The following is a 15,582-nucleotide window of genomic DNA, read 5'->3' on the forward strand; positions in this document are numbered from 1 at the left end:
GCCTTTGTCTCAGGCTGTTCTCGCTGCCTCTCGCCGCTGCTGGCCGTGACTAACTCGGGTTTCTGCCTGTGACCTGATTCTGCACCGCCACGCTCCTCCCCGCTCGCTGAGGCTCCCCATGTGATCCGTTCTTCCCCCTAAATAAAGTTGACAAATTCGGCTGGGCTCAGATGGTGCTGCCGGGGGGGTGTGGAGCGGTTCCACCCTCGCTGCAGCTGCGGCATCACCGGCTCCGGGCATCGCCGGCTCCGGGCATCACCGGCTCCGGGCATCGCCGGCTCCGGGTATCACCGGCTCCGGGCATCACCGGCTCCGGGTATCACCGGCCGGCTCCGGGCATCACCGGCCGGCTCCGGGCATCACCGGCTCCGGGTATCACCGGCTCCGGGTATCACCGGCTCCGGGGCATCACCGGCTCCGGGCATCACCGGCTCCGGGGCATCACCGGCTCCGGGCATCACCGGCTCCGGGTATCACCGGCTCCGGGGCATCACCGGCTCCGGGCATCACCGGCCGGCTCCGGGCATCACCGGCCGGCTCCGGGCATCACCGGCTCCGGGTATCACCGGCTCCGGGCATCACCGGCTCCGGGCATCACCGGCACCGGGCTCGGGGCTCCGTGTCCGGTCTGCCAGCCGCCGGCAGCCGGGAGGACTCACCGGAGCAGGTGAGTGAGCGGCTGCGGTGGCTCCTTTGTGCGGAAGGTGCGGGAGGGACGGGGGGAAGGGGCGGAGGGGGCGATTCCCAAATGCTCCAGCCCCCCGCCCCTTCCCGGAGGGATGCGCCTCTGGAGCTGATTCCCGGAGAGCAGCGGCGAGCGCCGGGCACGGGCAGCGCCTGCGGCAGAGCCCGGGGATGCTCCGCTGCATCCCGGCCCCGCAGCCCCCGCGGGGGACACGGAGCTGCTGCTGGCACGGCACCGAACCGGTGTGCAGGCTGGCACTGGGCTGGCACTGGGCTGGCACTGGGCTGGCACAGCACCAGGCAGCGTGGTACCAAGCTGCGGGCTGGCACGGCACGCTGATAGCCGGGCTGTGAGGCTGGCACGGCACCGAGCCTGGCAGCGTGGCACCGGTGTGCGGGCTGGCACTGCCCTGGTGTGCAGGATGGCACAGCCCTGGTGTGCAGGATGGCACTGCCCTGGTGTGGAGGTTATCACTGCCCTGGTGTGCAGGATGGAACTGCCCTGGTGTGCAGGTGACCACAGCTCTGGTGTGGAGGTTGTCCATGCCCTGGTGTGCAGGTTATCACTGCCCTGGTGTGGAGGCTGGCACAGCCCTGGTGTGGAGGTTATCACAGCCCTGGTGTGGAGGTTATCACAGCTCTGGTGTGCAGTTTATCACTGCCCTGGTGTGGAGGCTGGCACAGCACCAGGAGATCCAGGGGCCCGCTTGGCACAGCACGGGGCCAGCGTGCGGGACTGGCACGGTCCGTGCCAGGCTCCAGGGCTGCCGTGCCCACCCCGCTGTCCCCAGCCCGGCCCCAGGGGCCCCGCTCTGTCCCCGCTGTGCCAGGTGTGATCCTCCCTCCCCGGCTGCCCGCACCCCGCCCTTCCCCAGGATTGGCATCCCCAGCTCCCGCAGCTGCTCCGGGCAGCCCCGAGCGCACCTTCCCCCATCCCGGGGCTCCAGGGATCCCGGAGCCTTCCCATCCCTCCCGCTCCTGCACCCAGAGCTTGTCCAGCTGCTGCTCCTGCTGCTGAGCCCCTCGGGGTGTCCCCATCCCCTCCCTGCCCCAGAACATTCCCAGATCTCTCCTTCCCTCGGGAATGGCGTTGGAAGCTCGAAGGAAGGGCAGTGCTGGAAGCCCTGGCTGCACCGGGGAGGGAAAAGTGCTCCTGGCTCACCTGCAGCTCCCAAATCCCACAGAAACTATTCCCAGGAAAAGAGATGTGGTTTTATTGCAGAAATGTGCAGACAAAGTAGCTGCCTCTCCACTGACACTCATCACTCCCCCTCCCAGCCCCTGCTCCCTCCCACCCTTTAACTTCTTCTTTTCCTGCACAATTTAAAGGTGAAATTCCCTGAGGAGTGAATTTATTGCAGTCCTACACTGGGCCTGTTCATCAAGAGCAGTTTGCTTTTGAAAGGAGATGGATGAAAACTGGAATGTTCAAACAATCTTTTTGCTCTTTACATTTTTTATCTTTTAAAAAAGAAATCTGTCCCTGCAGGAGTTTCAGTCAGGTTTTAGATCTAAGAGAGAGGCTGCAGTGTCCCAGCTGAAATGGCTTTTCTTGCTCGTGGTAGGGCAGGGAAAATGGGAAAGGAGAGATTAAACAGTGAGGGGGACACACAACCAGATTTAATTTGTTCATCCCTTCACAATTAGGCCAGAATTAAAATCCTCCTTGACCTGCACACAAAATGAGAATTGAACAAAAAGGCCATTGGTTGGGTTAAGGTTGTATTTTATGAGGGTTCTTAGGTTTGGGGTTTTTATTTGAATTTATTTGAATTCAGCTCTAAGCAGCTTTCAGCTTTCCCTTCTAACTCAACAATTAATCATCCACCTGTACCTGCACTGCTTGTCCTGGCTCCAAAAATCCTGTAACTATGGGGAAAATTGAGCCTAAAAACAGCAAATGGGTGAAAAAAAATAAATCACTGAGCAATTTAAGCTCAGTGTAGGTTTGGGGACTCCAGGGTTTGCGTTTGCACAGAATAACATCTAAAATATGGACCAAGGGGAAATTCCCAGGCTGCCTCTGGAATCAAAGGATGGAACTGCCCCTGATTTTGGAGGGGGAAGAGCAGCACAAAAAACGAGTCTGAACTAAATCAGCAACGAGTGAACCATAAAATCTCATTCCAAAGGGACAAAAAATCCCCATTGTGCAGGGTGGGCTCTCGAGCTGATGATGGAAAGCTGCTCTGGGCTGATCAGGAAAATCCACCCTCCAAAGCCAGGAATTGTGGTGCTGCTTGGAGAAATAAAAAAAAACCTCAACAGAGCTTTTAGAAGGCAGTGGGGCCTCTTTGGAAGGGAACACCTGGAAGGAAGATGCTCAGAGAATACCTGGATACAGCTCTGCTCTCCAGGCTTAAAAGGGAAAAAAATCCAGATCCTTTCCTAGATAGAAATTATAATTATTATTTTGATTATTATGATTATTTTTATTACTATTCCTGTGGAAGGAACAAGCCCCAATGTCTCCTCCCCACATGTTTGTGCCAGTTCAGTCCTCAGGGGAGCATTTCATGGAGATTTAAAGCCACCCTAAAAGTGGCACCCAAACATTCCAAAGGTCAGGACAATCAACTTCCCTCTCACCGCTCATCCAAGGATTCCAGTGCTCAGGATAAGAACTTTCCTCACATTTCCTGGACAAGAAGGCTCAAATGAACATCCCAGGCACCTTCCAGGAGGGAATCCATCAAGAGCTGGGGTTGGAGCACAGTTTGCTCCTGGGAGCAGGACCATTCCTGGAGGATTTGGACTTTGCAGAGCTCAGATTTGCCAGAACAGGCAGTGACGAGGAGGCTGCGATCACACCCCAAAAGCTGCTGCTGTTCCTCAAATCAAAACTGTTTATCAAATCACACTGAGGCTGAATGAACACATTAAACAAGCAGAGGCCACGGATAAAATCAGTGTGAGGGAAATCAGAGAGAGCCCGAAGCCAAACACACCTGTGGCTTTAATTAATCAACTCTTCAAGGATTACTTGATTAAAATCACAATTAACCTCACGTGGCTGTCAAACAAATGCCCAGGAGAGCAGCACCTTGCATTTATGGCCTGCTGAGCACAGCAGCTCCTCTGCATCCCAAAAATGTCCCCAGCAGTGGCACGGGATTGTTCCAAGGATCTTCCAAGGCAGAGGGAAGGTGGGATCAGGTTCTGCTCTGGTTTTGTTATCCAAGTTATCCAAGCCCAGAGCAGCTCCCAGGAGAATCAGGATCCCACCAGGTTTTGATGTTTTTGTAGGAACACAACTTTCCCCTGTCTGGTGGCTGGAATGTGTGATCCCAAAACTCCCAGCCTTTTTCTTTTCTTCAGGAATAACAAGGCCAGGACACGCTGAAGAGCAGAGATTTCTTGTTCACTGGGATAAAAGCAGGGTTTTGTCCACTTAATTAAAAGATTAATTGCCTTGCTCCAACCTTTGTGCAAGGTGTCAGTTCTAGCACTGGGTGGAATCACAAGGGGCTCAGGCAAAGAACATTCCGAGGGGTGAGCACATGGGAAAATCAAATCCAGATCACGTTTCCTCTTTGGGGATGAGCAGTGCAGAAGAAAGAGGCATAAAGAGGTTTAAGGTGAGGACTCTGCAGGTAAATCTGTGGTTTTTAATCCCAAAGGATGCAGAACCTGCCAGGAATTAAACTGAGCAGCGCTTGGGAGACTTGAAACCCGCAGATTCCCAAAAAGTGTTTTCAGCCTCCAAAAATAAACACAGATATATCTTTATGGACCTATTTTAAATACTCCCAAAGCCTGGCCTTTTGTTCCTGTGAATTTATAGGAGCTGCAGCCAGGCTAAAACATCTGAGTTTGTTTTTCCAAGCATTTTCTGCCTTCTCCCATCCCTTCCTCCTCTCCTTTCCTCCTCCTTGCGCTGCTCCCACTCCCACTGTGCCTTTTATCTCAGCACAAGTGCTGGGAGTTGATGTCTCTCTGCCCAGCTCTGGTGGAGGAGGAGGAAGAACCGTTTCCATATCAGGTTTAAGCATGAGGGACACCTTTCATCCCTGTGTTTCCACATCAAAAAGATGCAAATGGAGAGAGAGAGAGAGAGAGAGAGAGGAGCTGCGTTCTTCCCTAACGAAATTAAAATGGAAGAGGCAATTTGAAAGGCAGCGGGGAGAGTTCCGAGCAAGCTGAAGGCAAAAGGGAAGAAAGCAAGCCTGAAACTATGCTTAAAAAATAAAAATCAATATATATTTAGGGTTCCATAAATGCAGGGAGTGATTCAAGAGTGGGAAGAGCAGGGTGAGTGGAGGGACACGAGACACAAAGGTTCTCCTGTTATCAAAGAGATTTTTCTATCAGCTCCCAGGGAGCAGGTTTGTGCTTCCAGGGCACTCACCTTGCCTTTGGAAAGCTGATTTTGTGTTCCTTTTCCTCACTGCTGCCTTTGATGTCCTCATCAGCCGTTCTTCCTCAGCCCCAGCAGGAAGGGGAAGTTTTCCCCAGGGTCAGGGATGTGCCAGCAGCTTCCCTTTGGAACAAGGAGCTGCAGCAGCTCCCGTGGGATTCCTGCCCTTCATCCTTCCAATAAACCTGAAAATTCCCGACATTGCTGAACTCTGGCACTTGCACAGAAATCAAAACCAGACTTCTCCTAACTAAGCCCCAAACCATGTCCAGGAAAACTGATCTTCCACACAGTATTTTGGGTTTTTAATTAATTTACTTGTTTTTAGGGATTCTATCATCATTTCTGTATTGAATGTAACGCTGATAACATCATTATCACCAAGTCTGGCAGAGCGAGGTTTGCCTTCAGAAAAGGGAGAGCTCTCAGGGAAATCAAGAAGATGTTGATGAACATTCTTATCTCTCTTCAGTAATTCAGTATTTGACAGATGCCAATAACCTGAATTCATCTTGAGACACTGAGGTTTTTTACTGTCATTTCTTTTGTTCCTCTCATATAAATTGCACCCAACCCTCTCTTACTTTCCACCCTCAAAAATTGTAAAAAAACCTCAAAAATCTATTTCTCTCCAAAGACCTCAAAGGTCAGACTTGGAGAACAAAGGGAAGACAATGCCTGTCCCTGGGATATTACAAATCAAGGAGCAGATTTTGTCCTCCCCATCTTGTACCGAGTTGTACTTTACTTTATAAAGTTGCTAAAGTTTATTTACTTGCTAAAAAAGACAAGGGAATGTGAGCCAGGGTAGGAAAAGTCCATCCAAAGGCAAGGATGTGCTACACCAAGAGCCTGAGCTTGTTTAAATACCAGAGCAAAACATTATTATTTCATTAAAAGCTTTCAAAATTAATTCAACTTCCAGATATTCCAATGTGATTGCATGAGTTTATTCAAACACATTTCCAGGTTTAAAAAAAAGCACATTATTTTTGTCAATACTTGAATGTTTCTATTGTATTTCTAATATATTTTAATGGGAATTAAACGTGCCCAGCCCTGAGCTGCTGATTGCAATGTTTGCAAGGCTCAGGCCAAAGCCACTGAAGGTTTGTGACTCACACAAACCCAAAAATCTCGGCTTTGTTTATTCCCTGCTCTTGGAATTCAGTTGAAGCCAGGCAAGGGAAGAGGTTTGGGAGGTTCCATGGGAAGGATGAGGTGCTAGGGAGATTCCAGTGGATGGGATGTGAGCTGATCACGCCAAAGCCGGAACCTCGGTGGGTTCCTCTGCCCCTCTCCAGCCCCGTGTCCCTGTCCTCCTTCCCGGCTGGAACCGCGGCAGGAGCGGCTCCTTCACCGGCAGCCCCAGGGCCACCAGCCCTGCCTGACATCCCCAGCAAAGAGCTTTTCCCTGGAACCAGCCCCAGGGCCACCAGCCCTGCCTGACATCCCCAGCAAAGAGCTTTTCCCTGGAACCAGGCGGGGTGAGACCTCCAGCCCTGGCAGCTCTGGGGACTCCAGCCCAGCCCAGCCCAGCCCAGCCCAGCCCAGCCCAGCCCAGCCCAGCCCAGCCCAGCCCAGCCCAGCCCAGCAATCCTGGAGTGATCCTGGAACAATCCTGGAGAAATCCTGGCCTTGGGCAGCACAGGTGACACTGCTGTCACTCACAGCAGAGGTGACACTGCTGTCACTCACAGAGCAGAAGTGACACTGTTGTCACTCACAGCACAGGTGACACTGCTGTCACAGCACAGGTGGCACTGCTGTCACTCACAGAGCAGAGGTGACACTGCTGTCACACACACAGCAGAGGTGGCACTGCTGTCACACAGAGCAGAGGTGACACTGCTGTCACTCACAGCACAGGTGACACTGCTGTCACTCAGAGCAGAGGTGACACTGCTGTCACTCACAGAGCAGAGGTGACACTGCTGTCACTCACAGCAGAGGTGGCACTGCTGTCACTCACACAGCACAGGTGACACTGCTGTCACTCACAGCAGAGATGACACTGCTGTCACACACACAGCACAGGTGACACTGCTGTCACACACACAGCAGAGGTGACACTGCTGTCACTCACAGAGCAGAGGTGACACTGCTGTCACACCCAGGGCAGAGGTGACACTGCTGTCACTCACAGAGCAGAGGTGACACTGCTGTCACTCACAGCACAGGTGACACTGCTGTCACACACAGAGCAGAGGTGACACTGCTGTCACTCACAGCACAGGTGACACTGCTGTCACTCAGAGCAGAGGTGACACTGCTGTCACTCACAGAGCAGAGGTGGCACTGCTGTCACTCACAGAGCAGAGGTGACACTGCTGTCACACACAGCAGAGGTGGCACTGCTGTCACTCACAGAGCAGAGGTGACACTGCTGTCACACCCAGGGCAGAGGTGACACTGCTGTCACTCACAGAGCAGAGGTGACACTGCTGTCACTCACAGCAGAGGTGACACTGCTGTCACTCACAGAGCAGAGGTGACACTGCTGTCACACACAGCACAGGTGACACTGCTGTCACACACACAGCACAGGTGACACTGCTGTCACCCACAGCACAGGTGACACTGCTGTCACTCACAGCACAGGTGACACTGCTGTCACACACACAGCACAGGTGACACTGCTGTCACTCAATGCAGAGGTGACACTGCTGTCACCCACAGCACAGGTGACACTGCTGTCACCCACAGGTTTGGTGCCAGCCCCTCCAGAGTCCCAGCCGTGCCACAGCAGAGCCCTGAGGTTTTTGGGAAGGGATTTGCCATAAAGCCGTGTCCTTACCCAAACTCAGCTGAAGGCCAAGCCGAGCTTTGCAGATCCGAGACTTTCAAGCGTTCCTGGGTTGGTTTGGCAGCTCCAGCTCCCGGCCCCGAGGGAGATCACAAACCCCAGCCCTTCCAGAACCGGCTGCTTTGGCTCTCGGTGGTTTTGTGTTCTCCTCCCCACGGGAATGTGACAGCTGTGGACACAGATGAGATGAGATCCAGGTTAAGGTGACAATGACAAGATCAGATTTCCCTCAGGGACATTTTCCCCTCCTGGACTGGCACTGCAGGAGGACACTTGGCTGCTCCATCAATCAGAGGGGCATTTCTCAGCTTCTCCAGTGCTTTTATTGCAGTTTCTTTCCTCAGGCTACTCGAGAGATGCTGAACACACGGCCAAGGAGCACTAAAATATTCTGTCACCCCTCCAGCAGCGCCACTCACAGACATTCATCAGCCATCTGAAATGAGATTTCAATCAGCTCTCCCTCTACCACAGCAAAACCCGAGCTCCAAACTTCCTTCAAAATCCCCATTTCCCTCCCAACATATTGTTCCAAACTGGCAGGAAATGTTATTTACATCTTTTAGCACCAACAGGATGCTGAGCTGTGTAAACAGTGGTTATTACTAATCAGAATGTGCTGTTAATTAGGAGAGAGCCTCAGTTCTCTGTGAGCCTGAGTGGGATGAACTTTATTTCTGTAAAGAGGATGAACTGCATCCTATCAAACACAGCATCTCCAAACAACAATGCTCCAAGATCTCTGAAACCTAATTTTGGCCTCCAAGCATTTGGGAGGAGGGTGGAGGGGGTTTGGAGCAAGCTGTTATTTGAAATAAATAGCCCTGAACGGTACTTGGAGCTCCTCAAAGGAAAACACCCAGGGGCAAATCCTCCTGTCCCGGTTGGAATCGGGAATCAAGAGCAGAGCAGCCTTGTTCCTCAGCTTTAAATCCAAAATGGGATTTGGATGGGGCAGGGAACGGGGAGGGCAGAGCAGCTCTGAACTTCAGAACTGCTCAGATGAGTGAGTTCTTTAGGATTTGTCACACACACCACATATCAAAGGGAAATGACTTAAAAGGCTTTGAAATTCCATCAGAACTATGGGAAGGTCTGGGGTTAAATTCTAGTTTACAGCTCAGTGTCTGTAGGGGAGCTCACCTCTCCAATAATCCGGGCTGGATTTTTACCCAGGACCTTTCTCCAGGTCCCAGATTTGCAATCAGTGAGGAAACCTCCTCAATTCCACTGTAACTAAAACTCCAGAAGATTAAGACCTCAAATTCAAGCCCAGTCCAAGAGCAGGTAAGTAGAAAAGGGGAAATTAAACCCCTTCAGGAACGTGAGAATTCCCATTTACAGCTGATTTTGTTAATGTGGGTATAATGTACAGAACAGGCCTTTGATTTCCCTCTCTTCTGGGAATATTTTGGGAAAGAAAAAAAGAAAATCTTTCACTGAAACAACTCCTGAGATAGAAAGTTACACTTGTTGCAGCACTTGCTTTGCTTCCAGCTCCAGCACAAGCTCTGCCACCACAAACTGACTGAATTTTCTCCACTTATGTCTTGCAGAAAACAAAGAATCCCAAAGTGGCAGCTGGCTGAGCCTTCCCTGCCCCTTGATGAAGAAGACAAGGCATTGCTGAGCTCAGAACCCGGGATAAAGCTGCCCTGTGCTGGGCACTGTGTGCCACACGCCGCTGCTCGTGCACCCCAGTGCTGCCTCCCCATGCCCGCAGCAGCCGAGGGCAAAGCCGGCTCCTGGATGACAGGACAGCCCTAATTCTGCTTCTCCAGGAATTCTGACAGCTCCTCCCTAGCCCCAATGAGGCCCAAGTTCAAGGAGGCTCCTGGAGCTGCACTTTTGGCCTCGGCAGATTATGAGAACTTTGCTGACCTGAACTCCACCAGGGACACGGAGAGCGAGCAGCTGGAGGGGTCCCTCTCGTCCACCATCGCCCTCATCGTTGTGCTGGTCATCATCTTCTCCCTGGTGATGACATCCCTAATCACCTACTGCTTCCACAAGTGGAAACTCAGAGGGAAAAGACTGCAGAAAGCACAAGAGGAGTATCAGAGAGACCAAGAAAAGAGCATTTGCCAAAGCACACCTGGACTCGTTTCATAAAAAGAGAAAACCAGGATCCACCACAAAGTACTCTTGAATTACCTGAAAATCACAAGAGAACTGCGAATTTGAAATTTCCAAGCGAATACAGCTTTGTTTTATCTCATTTCTAAGAGTTGTTAGCAGTTTGGAGATTTCCTACAGCTTTATTATACATATATATATATATATATTTATACATTTAGTCTCATTTGTGCCAAGTAAAACCAATGCAATGATGTATTTTTAATCTCTTCTGCCGTTTTAATCCTCGCTGGGCAAATTGTGGCAGTGCCTGTGAGGGTGGGCAGGCCCTGGCACAGATTCCCAGAGCAGCTGTGGCTGTCCCTGGATCCCTGGAAGTGTCCCAGGCCAGGCTGGAGCAGCCTGGGACAGTGGGAGGTGTCCCTGCCGTGGCAGGGGTGGAATGGGATGAGGTTTTAGCTCCATTCCAACCCAAATTTTCTGTGCATTACTGAGCCAGTAAACCTCAACCTGTTGCTTTTGCCCTTTCAAAACCCCACTGGAAGGTGAAGAGGCAGATTTGGGGTATCCCAAAGCAGCTCAGCTGATTCAAACCAAGGGAGTTGTGCTGCAGTGATCCCAAAGGGGCTGGAAGAGTTGGAATCCCCTTGGACTTGGGGCTGCCAGGTCATTGATGCCTCCAGCAGCAGCTCAGGCTGACATTCCAACCTTCCCTCCACACCAGCCTTGTGCTGAGAGGTGCTCGTGGCATCCCCACAAAGTGGATTAAGGACATCCAGTCCTAATGGAACTCGAATTCCCAAGGGAAGAGACAGCCTAAAACCTCTTTTTTTTTTTTTAATTAGGCATCTAATCCTTTTTAAACCACCCATACCATGGTGTGTTTCTATTTCCACATCACAGAGAAATGACAGATTTATTGTGAGTAGCACATCTAAGTAATCTTTTCTAACCAAGTGATGGATGTAATATTAGTAAATGTCATTGTTTTATAAAGTAGAAACCATGTGAAGTTGCCACCAGCCCCCTGCTCGAGTCTACAGCTTGCTTGCAATTACCAGTACTGCTGTATGTATTTTTAAACGAGCTATAATACTGTGATGATGCTGTAAACTTACCTCTGTAGGCAAAAAAAAATGTTCTATTTCAAAATGTCAGGATGAAGGATGTAAATGTTCTGAAAGTGCTATCAACAACAAAAACAAAAACAAAAAAAAAACCAAACCCAAGAATTTTCACAGAATATTCTAAAGGATTCTGTTACATGCTACAAATCTATTTTACAAGGGTATTTATGGATCATACAGCCTAGTCTGTGAGAACAGTACTATTTTATTACAGAATAAATAAATGAATAAATAAGCAGTGAATATCCATGCCCAGAAGCTGGAAAATGTTTGGAGTTCTCTGGGTTTTTTTTAAGTACCCTGATCAGTTTTTTAGGTGATCTGGAAGATGGAGGATCCTGACAGAAGGAATCCACTCCCCCTCATCTCCCATCCACATCCTGCTGTTGTCAGTGCTGCCAAAAATCTTCAAAATCACTTGTGGGGGGAAAGAAAAAAAGGACAATTAGTTGCATGAAAACAATGGAAATGTGGTGTTTATGGGATTGAGATCTGTTCTGCCATCATTTAAACCCCAGGAAAGCAGGCAGGGCTGATCTGCACACACCCTGTGCCTTCCTCAGGGGCACAATCCAAAGCCACTCTCTGAAAATCACATCTAGTGGTAATAAAATTATAGCTTGAAGAATGCAAGGAGATTGGAAAATGCTGGAAGAATGCAGAGCTGGGAGCACTGCAGCTCCTCAGGAGGACACGTGGATGGTTTGAGGGAACTGCACTTGGCTCAGGGTTTTACTGTTCCACAGGGCAACACGAGCTCCCAGCACCAAAACCTTGTCCTGGTGCCACCAGCTGAACATTTTTTGTCAAGTTCCCACTATGAATCAATGGGTTCAGCTCCTCTTCTTGGAACCTGATCAAATTGACTGTGGCAAAAAAATAAAACTAAAAAAAACCCTAAGACTCACAACACCCCAACCCCATGAGGGGAATTCCTGAGGAGGAACTGAGGGACCCCAGGGGAGCCTGGAGCGTTTCAGATTCTCGTGTAACTTCAGACAAAAGGTTCAGGATTAATGGGAGGAGGCCACAAAGATGCTCCAAGGGCTGGAGCTCCTCTCCTGTGAGGGAAAACTGAGTTGGGAGCGTTCAGCTGGAGAAGGGAAGGATCCAGGGAAACATTCCTGTACCCAAAGGGAGCTGCAGGAAAGATGGGGCACAGCTCTCAGCAGGGCCTGGGCCCTCAGAACAAGGCAGAATGGTTTTACCTGCAGGAAGGATGGTTTAGATCAGATACAAGAGGGATTTTACACTGAGGGTGGGGAGGCCCTGGAACAGAATTCCCAGAGAAGCTGTGGCTGCCCCTGGATCCCTGGAAGTGCCCAAAGCCAGGCTGGAGCAGCCTGGAGGAGTGGAAGGTGTCCCTGTCATGGCAGGGTTAGGTGGCCTCTGGAAGGTCTCTTCCAACTCAAACTCTTCTATGATCCTACACTGGACCACTGGCACCACAACAGATTTCCTCAGGAAATCCAAATTCAAATATCCCAGGATCATGGAATGGTTTGGGTGGGAAGGGACCTTAAATCTCATCCCTTGGCACGGGCAGGGCCACCCTCCAGCAGAACAGGTCATTTGTCAATATTTAGCTTTGTTGCCAGCTCACATCCAGGGAAATTAATGACATTAAAAGTTCACTCCCACTCAGAGCTGGGCTAGCAGCCTGGTGGGATTGAGATGGAAGTTTTTCCTAGAGATACAAATTCCCTGAGCCTAAGAGATGGATGGAAAAGAGAGTGAGGAATGAGGGAGCCTGGAATGCAGGGTGGTTTTTATAAAGCTAAATGCTAGTTACAGTGCTGAGGGCCATGGGAAACTGATTTTAATGACAATTTGAGGAATGGAAGTTTCTCCAAAGGGTCAGTTATAAAATCCAACATCCCAAAAGTGGATATCAGCACACACAGAGCATGGACCAGCTGAGGTGGGAGAAACCCTCTCTGTTAGCACAGAGCTCAGAGCAGTGAACCCCACCACATCAGCAATCATCCACAAGATTAAATCAAGCAACTCTGGGTGGCAGGAAAGCCACAAAGGCAAAGCTGCAGAGCACTCTGAAGAGGCAGATTGATTTGTTTCACAGCCACTGCTTTTCCCAAGGAATCCCTCTTGAGCCACCCTGCTCCTTTTATGCCCCAGCAAGCACAAACCAGGCAGCAGACGAGTCAATATTCCTTGACCAGAGTTTTGAGGTTTCTTTGGATCAAAAGAAAAATCTGCTGCTGGAGGGAGGAGCTCCTGGAAGGGGAAAAAGGAAGATTCATCATCCACCCTCTTTCCCACATCCCTGTCAGAGTTTTGGATCTCCAGCCTCAAAAACTGCAGGATTAGAAAATAAATTATTTAAGGACTAGGATAATTCATTCCACTGCCTATCTCTAAGAGCTGCTAAAGAAAAACACTCAGACTCACTGCTGATAAAAGAATGAAACAACTGTAGTGAGCAGCAGGAAAATGCATCCAACAGCCATCAGCAAAATCTGCTTTGATTTTGCTGAGGAGTTACCTGAGTTCTGTTTGTAACATTTATGCAAACAAACAAGAGCTGTGCACGCACTGTGTGTGAGCAGGATGCTGTTCCACAGACAAATACTGTCAGACACATAACCCAAATAACTCACAATAAAGTTCAGGATTTACAGCTGGCTTGACACCAAGAAATTTCAGTAGCTCTAGGAAGCTTCTACGTTCTGAAAACAAAAATATCAACATGTGCATGGAAGTCACTTTTTGTGGGTCTGCAAGGGCTGAAATCTGTGCTACAAAATGACATTTTCAAAGGATTCAGCTCCCGATTGTCTCCCCTACACCTGACAGCCCTTCCAGGGCTCCAGCAGAAATTCTGGGTGCTTTTCCCAGCATTTGCAGAGACTTCCAAAGGCTCCTAACAAGGAAGGAGCAGAGGTGGGGTGTCCATGAAGAGATTGGAAGTCTCGGGATTTAAGGGATTTGAACATTTCTAAGGATTCCAGAGCAACAGGAAGGAACAAGCAGGGTTTATTCATTATCCAGGTGCTCTGCAGGCACGGTTTAAAAGGGGATGTTTATAGGGGGATATTTTGATGGATTATTAAAGCTGTTTGCAAGGACAGCCAGCACTGAGTAACTCGGGTTTGGGTTGGGTTCCCACCCGGGGTTTGATCTCCTCAGGATCCACTGCCAGGGAAATCACCCAGAGCAGATTTTTAAGCAGCAGAAAGCAGAACTTTGCTAACACTTCTGTTTATATCCCAGCATATCCCTCCAGGTTTTCCACTGGATTTTGGGAAGTGAGAACAGGAGGTTAAACAGCCCTCAAAGACTCTGATAAACAAAACATGAAATGCAAACCCCACTTCGGCAGTGAGGGTTCTTGTCCCAAAATGGGGGAGGAAAATGCAACAGGGGGATTTAATCCTCTCTGCTATGGCACAAGAACACGGTGTGGGGTCACAGACAGGGATATTCCTCCAAGATTTCCACAGAGATGTGAATGCAGGGAAGTCAGGAAATGGGAGGCTGAGGAGAGCCAGGCCATGGCTGAGCCCCGAGGTGCCCACAGAGCTTTGGAGGCCACAGTGAGGATGATTTCCTTGTCTAACCCAAAGATTCCCAGCACAATTCCATTTTATTTGGGTATGGACTGAACCCCAGATCCAGTCTCTGAACAACAGTGATTTTGTCATCTTGAAAAATTACAATGAATTCCAAAGTATTTCCTTATAACTCTTACTCCACTTTTAATCTGTTGTTTTTTTCTCTCTATCCTATATAGATTCCATGATTAATTTATTATCGTTTCTCATCCCATTGGCATCCCACTCCTGCTGATTAATTTCTGTTAGAGCCTCATATTTCCCTTCTATAAATACTGCATTTCATTTTACTGCTTTCTGTAGTTAACTTTGCTTTTTGTCCTCCACCTGGGGCTCTCACTTGCAATTTACCATGAGACAGTGGGCAAAGACTGAGCTGAAATGCAGTAATTACACCTCCCTACCCTGGCAAACAGAATCATTTATTTTCCTTATGGATGGAAGCAGCTGGGAGCTGCTCTGCAATCCCACAGCAATTCCACAAAAAAAAAAAACAATACTTCTGGCTTGTCAGATTAATAATGGAAAGTGTTGGCTTCTGGAATCTGAGAAACCTATGGAGATGGATTGCAATATATTGCAACATTTGCATTGAGGAAGGAGAAAGGGTTGACTCACACCCTTCAGCCAGGCAGATTTGCTTCCACCTGCAGGAATATTAACCAGCACCCAATCCATCACTGCCAGAGCAGCTCAGATCCAAAATCATTTGGATTCTGGAGGTGATGCCCACAGGAGGCTCTCCCAGTCCTTCAGCTACTGGAGTTATGGTTAATCCAGGTTTTCCATTTCCTGACCCTTCAGCCTTTGCCACAAGTCCCTGGGATCCTCTGATGGTTTGGGAAAGCTTCTGAGAGCTTCTCCCAGAAGTGTGAGCATGTCCTGGAACAGAGAGGAGACATGGGGTTATTCAGGATTGCATTCCTGCCATTTCTCATGGCCTGTATCACACACCCAGCC

The 15,582-nt window shown here is 49.7% G+C and overlaps 1 protein-coding gene and 1 long non-coding RNA gene across 7 annotated transcripts in view; one reads left to right on the forward strand and one right to left on the reverse strand.

Moving 5' to 3' along the window:
* Positions 1-11,317, forward strand: LOC147650490 (uncharacterized). The gene is made up of 2 exons (XR_015276185.1): positions 1-667; positions 9,404-11,317. It is a non-coding gene; the product is annotated as an uncharacterized LOC147650490 (long non-coding RNA).
* C14H8orf48 (chromosome 14 C8orf48 homolog) overlaps positions 5,970-15,582 on the reverse strand; it is a 19,795-nt gene continuing 10,182 nt past the window's right edge. For 2 of the 6 annotated variants that reach the window (XM_086850159.1, XM_023926776.2), the window contains exon 6: positions 11,238-15,504. In XM_086850159.1, the coding sequence (XP_086706285.1) occupies positions 15,394-15,504 (111 nt within the window). In that variant the 3' untranslated portion in view covers positions 11,238-15,393. Of the gene's footprint in view, positions 8,284-9,728; positions 9,822-11,237; positions 15,505-15,582 lie in introns of those variants that run through there. The other 4 variants (XR_015276184.1, XR_015276183.1, XR_015276181.1 and 1 more) reach the window with 4 other exon arrangements.

This window comes from Cyanistes caeruleus, chromosome 14 (genome assembly GCF_971803275.1).
Source record: "Cyanistes caeruleus chromosome 14, bCyaCae1.hap1.1, whole genome shotgun sequence".
NCBI classification, from domain to species: domain Eukaryota; kingdom Metazoa; phylum Chordata; class Aves; order Passeriformes; family Paridae; genus Cyanistes; species Cyanistes caeruleus.